Genomic DNA, 9,286 nt, shown 5'->3' on the forward strand with positions numbered 1-9,286 from the left:
CTGGAGTGTAAGTGCGCCCTGTGCTACCTGCTATTCTGTACCAGAGGGAAGCTGAGAAAGAGGCATTTGAAGACTTGTTGCATAGCAAACAAAAAACAGATAGAAACACAAACAGCCCCACTAATGGTTATGAACTGCACTGCTGCTTCCATATTAGTCCATATAAACATCAGTTTTTATGGCGCAAAAAAAAAAACATTCTGAAAGAAATGAAGGTATATTAAAGTCAGCCTTTGTCACAATTAACCTTCACTGTACAGTATATATAAAAAAAGGTTGCAATAAAAATGAATGGTAACTGAGGCTGTAAATGTAATGCCTTAACCTCATTGTGTGGGGGTTTGGAGAACTATCAGGAGTAAATTAAATATAACTTTAAAACTACTGCTCATGACTGACAATTGCCTACAGTTATTGATAAAACAGAAGAAAACTTGGGGCATCAATCAGCTGTATTGTACTTCTATTTGTGATATTATTCTATACCAGTGAGTTCACGATTACTAAACATGGGTTTAGTATGGTTTCTAAGGCATTAACTACAACTCATAGTGTCATTTGTATATGAAAAAGCAGTTGAAATATTATAAATTTAAAAGTGTATTGTTAGCATTTGACGGTGAACTTGCCATTTAATAATATTAGACGTATGAAACTGAGCTTTAAAAGCTATTGTCCCCTCTTGTGAAGTAAGCTCTGCCTTCCTTATCTGTGTATAGACATGTGAAGGTGTGTCGTGAAACATTACCCGCACAAGCGCAACACAACACCCCTAACAAACTCTGCATTGCCCTTTAAAAAAAACAAAATGTCCCGCTCTGTAACCTTGACTTTGAGTCATATCAAAATTTTAAAGACATTAAGATGAATCAAGGTTTCAGAAATTCATTTTGTGTGACATTCATGAGACAGAATGGCCTGTTTGTTTTTCATTTTGTACAAATCTTCAGTGTTTCATATCTGCCCACATAAATGTATGACGTAAATGCTAAGCCATCAAACATTCATGGAACTGAAGGTCTGGGAAGTTTTCTGTGGGATTTAGCTCCTCCTTGTGGTTTTTTGGAACATTTAGGTTATTGGATTGATATTCCATTATAATTATAATATTCTGACAGTTTTAATATGTATGATTATTTAAATAATAAATAATATTTCTTATGTATTTTATCAAAAAAATGTTTTTGCTTTTTATCTTCTCTTAAAATTATGGTTGGGCATACATGTTTACAAGTGAATCACTGCTTCCAGTGTTTGTAATGTGAAATGTTATTTTGTAAAAAAAAAAAAAACAACACTTGACATATGACATCAAGTGACCTATGTAAAAGTATAAATACTGTATGTAACAAGATACATTTTCTGCCATTACAAATATTTTACCACTCTTTTTTTTTTTTTTTTTTCCACAGGTGAGCATGTGATGTGTCCTAGTCAGGGCCACTCTGGTTCATCTGCCACAGGCCATGTTAGTGATCCAGGAGGTCCAGCACTAGTTGGACCTGGTAATCGCACAGATCTGCATCCTCGTCCCCCTCAGCAAGTAGTGTATGTCTTCACCACCAGCCTAGCCAACAGGTCAGTATGATCGCTTTGTTCAGTGCCAGTAGTCTCTGCAGCTTGACAGACTGTTTTGAACAAATGGGATATTTACCATACATTGCCATGTCTAAGGCGGAAATTTCTGTGAAAGCCACAACAAAGGAGTTGATTTATATGCACGTATCATCTTTGCAGCCAATTTTCCACCACACTCTTTTAACAGGTGTAGGAGTGTGCTTTTACAAGTCATTGTCACATGACTGAATAGAAAACTATTAAAATCATAGGAAACCGTTTTTCCCCCCTAATTTCTTTGTTGTTAAGTAGATTTAACAACCCTTTTTTATTTTCTGCAGTGCTGCAGAAGCAGTGATGCATGGCCACACAGACTCCATCCTCTTATATCACCAGCAGAATGTCCCTCGTACCAAGCTGGAACAGGTCTGTCTATATGTATAGGCACATGGTGTACCTACATGCCTTCATATTTTTGTTATATTAAGTTGGTGAATTACATGGGTTTGTTTATATTTGTAATCATAAGCCATGTGTGTATGCTCTTTAAATACTAACGTAGAGTGGAAAAATTGTGTCACAGCATCCACACTTGCAGGTGCTTGATGGCGTGAGGCACTGTATTTGTTTAAATGGCTATTTAAATCACAATGCTTATCTTTGTTCCTGTTTCTGCTTTGATGAGTAACAGTACAATTCAAGTCTTTTGTGATGTATTGAACTGAGATTAATAATGGCATTAACAGCACCCCTTTCTTTCTCTCTTTCCATTTTTTTTTAATCTGTCTGAGCAGTCTTCTGGCGTTGGAAAACACTCCAACCTGACAGAGCAGATCAGCTCTAGTCACAGTCCACCCATTGGCACACCAAACTCACAAAGTGGTACGCCCCGGCCAGCTTCTGTCGGTGGAGTTGTTGGAGGACACCTTCCAGGCACCAGTACTCCTTCTTCTACAGGCCATCCAGATGGTGAGCCAGCCCAAACCCTCCGAGGAGGAGGAACGTCAAACATCAACAGCCGCTCTGCAGTTCATTCACTGGGTCAAGGAAGTTCCGGCCCGCAGTCTGTGGGAGTTTCAGGACCAGACGGAGTGGACAGGCCAAGTACAATTGCCCACCATGGTGCAAGTGTATCTCCTTCGTCAAGTCCCTCCGCATTATCTGCACACCGTCAGAGCGAACCGGGCCAACGCGGAGGGCCAGGAAGCACAGATGGCCTCTCTAAGGAGCAGTTGGAACATCGTGAACGCTCTTTACAGACTCTTCGAGACATCGAGAGGTTGCTTCTCCGTAGTGTAGCCGGTGCAGGCCATGAGGAACCAAGAGGTCCTAATGGCAATCCTAATGGCACTAATGTTAATAACAATAATAGTAATGATGGAGGTAGAGGTTTGGAAGATGGTGAGAACTGTGGGGGGAATACTGGTAATTGCCATAGCAACAATGCTGGTATCGATGCTGGTATCCCTGGTATACCCCCTGTTGGTGGAATGAAAAAGTATGAGGAGCCGTTACAGTCCATCATCTCACAGACACAGAATCTTGGTGGGCCTGGATTGGATGACTCACTGATGGGCCCACACCATGTTATGCCACCACATTCCCACCACCTCTCCTCACCCTCAGGGTTAGACATGGGGCCCCTTCTGGGACCCGAAGGTGTAACACCAGAGCAGCTAGCTTGGAGGAAGCTACAAGAAGAGTACTACCAGGAGAAAAGGCGGCAACACGAGATGAACCCCCACCAACATCCCCAGCATTTCCGCATGATGCCAGAGATGGGCATGCCTGGGGGGCCTCAAATGCTAATGAGGGGACCCCCACCACCATATCATAGTAAACCTGGTGATCAACAGTGGGGGCCAGGGCCAATGGTAGGGGGAGGAATGGGAGGGAATTCACGACTAAAAGACATGCATCAGGAAGGTCCTCGAGGGCCAAGGTTTCTTGGACAGATGCGAGGTCCTTCAGGGGGTGGGGGTTACCCAGAAAGTCCTGGAGGAATTCTAGGTATGGAGGGGTTGGGGCCTCAAAGACCTCCAAGGCCAGGCATGGGTTGGCTAGACGAGATGCCTCCAAACATGGGTGGTGGAGGCCCATTTCATGGGTGCTATCCTCCAGGGGGGCATGGCGGACCTCCCCAACCCTTTCAGGGTGATTTGGATCGCCCCATAACACGAGAAGAGATGTTCCGCAGACTCCATAGATTGGACTTGCAGCAAATGTCCAGACCGCAACAGCAGGCGGGGCTTGGAGGCCCTAGGATGATGGATCATACTGGGGGACCAGGCTTCCCTAATCCTGGAATGGGAGGAGGCCCGCCCTCCCGTGGTGATCCAATGGACTTTCCTGGTTCTCGGACTATAATGGGCTCTCCTATTGGTGGAGTAAGCAGTGATGGTGGCCCCACAATGAGAGACATAGTTGACTCTCCTTTAGGGGGTAACCTCAATATGAATATGGGCATGAATATGAATCCACAGGGGCAGCAGTTGTTGGTTCAGAAGCTGAGGGGGGGTCCTGGAATTGGCGGACCGCTTGGGGAGATGTTGAACCCTGATGACATCTCCCGCATTAGGGCTTCACAGAATGGCCGGGGTGGTGCTAACAAAGGAATGATCCCTGGCCCAGATGGGCCTCTTCAGTTTCCCAACCAGAGCTCCTTTCCTGGTAGTCAGGGTGATGGCTCATATATGCAGCAGCCAGCCCCTGATATGTTTGGATCCGACCAGCCAGGTCCTCCCCACATGAGCAACACCTCAAGACTTAGTCACATTCCCATGAACCCTGGCTCAAGAGGTACAGACCTTGGTGCTCGACACCCTCCTGATCTGCCCATTACTGTTAACCCAATGGGTTCCCCAGCTATACCCCCATCTCACCAGCTCAAATCGCCCTCTCTTAGTCAAGAGCCATCACCCCTCATGCCTTCACCCTCTGCTGCAGGCCTGAAATCACCCAGCCAACTACCACAGAGTGGTCCAATTCACCCTCCTCTACCAGCAGCCTCTGGGGCTGGAACACCCTCTTCGACCTCTATCAAGTCCCCCCAGGTAATGGGCCCTTCTCTTGGTCTTCGCTCACCGTCTGGCTCCCCTGGACATCTTAAATCTCCAACCATGCCTGTTGCTTCACCTGGCTGGAATGCCTCACCTAAGACTACAATGCCTAGCCCTGGGGGGCCTCCTAGTGTCAAGGTCGCAGGCAATGGAGGTAGCAGCTCCACTGATACAGGTAAAGTTACAGGTACTGATACAGGTGCTCATTGAAAAACCCTGATTTTCAGGGTTTTGTGTATTTTTATGCTTTAGCTTGAATTACATGTTTTTTGTTTGTCTTTTTTTAATCTATATTAGGTATGTCCCTTCCACCTAGGAGTTCCAACTCAACGCCCATCAGTCAGCCTTCCAACTCTATCAATCCTAGTATGCCTTTCACATCCTCACCAGATGCCCCTCCCTCCCAGAATCCTTTATCCCTAATAATGTCTCAGATGTCAAAGTATGCCATGCCTAGCTCCACTCCGCTGTACCATGATGCCATCAAGACAATCGCCACATCAGATGATGAGATGCTACCCGATAGGCCCCTCCTACCTGGAATCAACATGTCAGGTACAGATTTTACAGTACATTTGATCACCTGTTTTAGAATCTAGAACTAACACTGCATAATTTTCTCCTTCAGATCATCGTTTGATGCCCTGTTATATTATTTTATCTTATTTTCTTTGTCTAAAAGATACGTTTAATTAAAATCATTACATGTAACCTTTTTTTTTTTTTCCAGTAGGCAACATGGGAAATCACCAGTCTACACAGATGCTCCTCACCTCGCAGGGTTCAATGGGACCTCACAGCGGTCCGCAAAGTCCAATGGGAATGGTTCTCCAAGCAGGCCCACAGCTATCCCACGATCCTTCTGGACCTATGCTTCCATCCCCTAACCCTATGGGAATGCCAGGAATGACCTCAGCAATAATGGGAGGTGGAGGGGGACCTTCAGATGGAATAGGGCCTTGTAATGTTTCCCCAATGCATCCCCAAAACCAGATGGGAGGATTCCCTTGCACGCAGGGACCTCTTCACTCCCCTATTGGCGGAATGGGGCAGCAGTATCCCCAGCGCCCTGAAGAGGTCTTACCACCCCAACAGATGCACCTTCTAAGCAAAGGCATGTCTCACCAGCGGCCTCTTCACCGACCAGACTCTTTTCCATCCATGCCCATGGGTGATGGTCCAGACCTGAGTGAGGTCATCAGGCCTACACATACAGGCATTCCTGAGTTTGATCTTTCACGTATCATTCCTGCGGACAAGCCCAGCAGCACTCTGCAGTACTTCCCCAAAAGTGAAGCCATGTCCCAGCCACAGCAAAATCCACACCAGGGCCAGTTGCCTCCACAGGCTTCTTCTGCTCAACTTCTTAAACAGCTCTCCTCATCTGGACCTCCCCATAGCAGCATCCCCTCCTCCAACCCCCATATTGCTAACCTACAGAACATGATGGCTGAGCAACAGCTGCCTCTACACCCCTCACATTCGCATTGTGGGATGCGTCCAGGTATGGGCATGCCTCAGATCGGCTCCAGGGGCATGGGATCAGGAGGTGGGATGGGGCCCATATGCCACCCAGGGCACATGATGGGCAGGACAGGCATGTCTCCACAACAACAGCTCCAGCAACAACATCACCATCATCAGCAGCAGGCCATGATGGCCAACAACCTCTTACAACACCCATCCCACCCTCCCCGTGGCATGCTGTCTCCACAGCAGCACCCTCATAATCTTATGGCCCAGCAGAATCTAATGATGATGCAGGCTAAGCAGCGGGGCATGGCTCTCCCTGGGGAACACTTTGGCCAGCAGGGAGCCCTCATGTCCCCTCAGGGGCCTATGATGGGACCTCCACATTCACAGTCGGGCATGATGGGCCCCCAGAGTCTTAGACAACGGAGCATGTCCCTGGACAGCCCACTGGGCTATGGGCCTGGAAGTATGGCCAACATGCCCTTTTAATCTGGCTTCTCTGAAAAACTGTAAAAACCTTGTTTCTTAATGGCTATTTCTCATTTGGAAATGTTTTGTATTGCCACTGACTAACTGTGGCAATCAGATGCTAAAAATATTGGTTTTAGTAATAATTTCTTGATGAAGTTGTCTTTTGATGAAAATAAAACTATTGAGGGTTATCATTACAGTTAAGTAACACAATCTGAAGCCATTTTTTAAGATAATTGTAAAATATGTATATTTCAGATCAATGTGTTTAATTGCAAAGGCAAAAGGAAAAAGCCTCTGGGTTTCTATGTTCTAATTACATTCTGGCTACCAAACTGTTGTGGAAGGAAATATAAAATATAGTTGCTGTAAATAAGATGCAATTTGTGCTTGTTTGCAATTGTTCTGTATACTGTGTTTTATTAGAAATCTAATAACAAATATGAAAAACAAAAATCAGTTCACTTTGTGTTGACCTTGTTTGATGTGTGTGAGGGTACATTTTTGAGTGATGATCACAAAAAAAAAAATCAGGGTATAGGATTATATCACTTTTATTTCCAATTATTTGTTACAAAACCATTTGTTATCTAGTATTAAATATAATCCATTCAAAACAATGCAAATCACAACAACATTTCATTTACTATGCTTAGCTTGGCTTATTAATGAAATTCAGTCTTTGACTAACAGATTGTCCAAATTGATATGATTTCAAGCTCTCACATTTAGTCATGTGCAGTGATTGGCTCAGGGTGCAGGTAAAGCTGTAAATCACAGATAGTTGGCGATTTAAAGAAAAAAAAATATATCCAGCTGCTATTAGATGTATTGGCTACTAGTTGTAGTAGTAACAGCCTCTGAAATGGATACCCTGTTTGAATTTGTGCGCTGACCTGACAGGCATACACGCAGACACTTTATCTTTGCAAGCAACTGCAGGAGGTCTCTTCGGAAACGGACCCCAATGAAGGCATACAAGATTGGATTCAGACAACAGTGGGAGAAGCCAATGCTCTCTGTCACTATTATCGCCTGATCCAGTGTGTTGCGAGTATGACAGCTCTCAGGCACAGCACCCAACACCACCAGGGTATGCATAAAAATGGTGATGTTATACGGTAGCCAACACAGGCAGAAAACCAGTGTAACCAGTAGGGCCAATCGAATTGCTCCCTGTTTCTCCAGACTTCTCTGGCTTTGGCAAAGAGTGATGATTACAGTAGTGTAGCAGTACCCCATGATCACCAGAGGCAGAAAGAAGCACAGTAGGTGTGTGATGAAGCGGCTGGTCAGCATCCAATTGTTTGCATGGATGGCATGGTTGTTGAAAGAACAAAATAATCTGGAAGAGTTGTTCTTGTCTTGCTCCACAGACAGGAACACCATATTGGGAATGGTCACAAATAGACACAGGAGCCAGAGCAGTGCACAGGTTAGGTGAACGGTCTTAGGTCGACGGGTCTGGAGACTGGGGATGGCATGCACAATGGCGAGGTAGCGATCAAAGCCGATGCATGCCAAAAGCAGACTCCCACACACCAGATTTAGGCGATTAACAAGGCCCAATAGCTTGCACAGGAAATTTCCGAAAAGCCATCCGGCTACCCCTTCAGTAACTGCAAACGGTAAAGTGAAGAGGAGGAGCAGGTCAGCCAGTGCCAGATGTAGCAGATAGATCTCTGTGATGCGCAGGTTCCTCCGCCGTTTTAGCAGAACGGTCAAGAGGAGGCCATTTCCTGTTAGGCCCAGGAAAAAAACCACACCATATACAAGAGGTTGAAACACGGTGTGAAACAGATGCAGTTGATTACTCTCATTGTTGCACATATATATTTTTCCATCAGAAGGCCCCTCTGTTACATTGTCGTCTTCGAAAGAGTAACCTGAAAAACTCTGAAAATAGACATTTCAGTTAGATCAACAGTTGATTTCTTTTCTAGACACAGCAATGTTTACAATAGATGCCCCCCAATAAATAAATCTAACTGATTATTATTATTACTTTGTTTAAAAGTTGCATCCTTAAATCTTATTGCTTAATCATTTGCTATTTATTTATTTAACTGGAAAGTGTTGCATACAAGTTTTATATCCACTTATCGTATTTACAGGAAGCGATTTAAAGAATCTCACTTGTTTTTTTTTCAGTATTTAAAACAAAATGAATTATTAATAATACAATTAATCATTATTTATTATAAACAATAACAACAACAATAACACTACTATAGCAAACTGTGATTAAGACAAAAATTATTCACAAGAAACATTCTAAAGATATTTAATGTGAGCTGTATTTTTGCTGTCGTTCTTAAAATGTACAATTCATTGGATATCGTATATTTATTTATTTATTACAGGATGCAAATTAAATTAATGATGACTACCGGTCCACGGGAAACATCTAACCATTAATTACCATAAATAAAATCAAACAACAACAAAAAAAAATGGTGAGAGTTCAGAAATACTCACATCAAAAACGACGGTCTCTGTTATTTGATTCATGTTTGTGTTGATGAGGGTAACAATGCTATTGTCTCAGAAGTGTGTGTCCTCCACTCCGGGCTTAAAGGAATGCAGTGTTTCAATGATAAAACCCCTCAGAACAACCAAGCCATGATTTACGCTCAAAACTCAAGTCTCAAGACACGCCTTTTTAAAATATACCTCCTCAAGGACACGCACTCACCTTATTTGAATTCTTTACGAAAACAATGAAA

At 43.9% G+C, this 9,286-nt stretch overlaps 2 protein-coding genes across 2 annotated transcripts in view; one reads left to right on the forward strand and one right to left on the reverse strand.

Moving 5' to 3' along the window:
• LOC306888753 (B-cell CLL/lymphoma 9-like protein) overlaps positions 1–7,079 on the forward strand; it is a 51,420-nt gene extending 44,341 nt beyond the window's left edge. Inside the window, exons 5-9 of the mRNA XM_079447187.1 lie at positions 1,413–1,578; positions 1,899–1,983; positions 2,352–4,791; positions 4,914–5,171; positions 5,347–7,079. Coding sequence (XP_079303313.1) covers positions 1,413–1,578; positions 1,899–1,983; positions 2,352–4,791; positions 4,914–5,171; positions 5,347–6,578 — 4,181 coding nt within the window. The 3' untranslated portion in view covers positions 6,579–7,079. The remainder of the gene's footprint in view (positions 1–1,412; positions 1,579–1,898; positions 1,984–2,351; positions 4,792–4,913; positions 5,172–5,346) is intronic.
• LOC306888754 (C-X-C chemokine receptor type 5-like) lies at positions 6,953–9,189 on the reverse strand. The gene is made up of 2 exons (XM_079447188.1): positions 9,039–9,189; positions 6,953–8,456 (listed from the first exon to the last, which is right to left on the reverse strand). The coding sequence occupies exons 1-2, from the start codon at positions 9,069–9,071 to the stop codon at positions 7,383–7,385; spliced, it is 1,107 nt and encodes a 368-aa protein (XP_079303314.1). The 5' UTR covers positions 9,072–9,189; the 3' UTR covers positions 6,953–7,382.
• Positions 9,190–9,286: the final 97 nt, after the last annotated feature.

The sequence above is a fragment of the Barbus barbus genome (genome assembly GCF_936440315.1).
Source record: "Barbus barbus genome assembly, chromosome: 22".
Lineage (NCBI taxonomy): Eukaryota > Metazoa > Chordata > Actinopteri > Cypriniformes > Cyprinidae > Barbus > Barbus barbus.

Coding starts and splice junctions, on each gene's coding strand:
- LOC306888754 (XM_079447188.1), bottom strand. CDS start 9,071: ATGAATCAAATAACAGAGACCGTCGTTTTTGAT. Junction 8,457..9,038: donor CAGAGACCGTCGTTTTTGAT/GTGAGTATTTCT, acceptor GTCTATTTTCAG/AGTTTTTCAGGTTACTCTTT.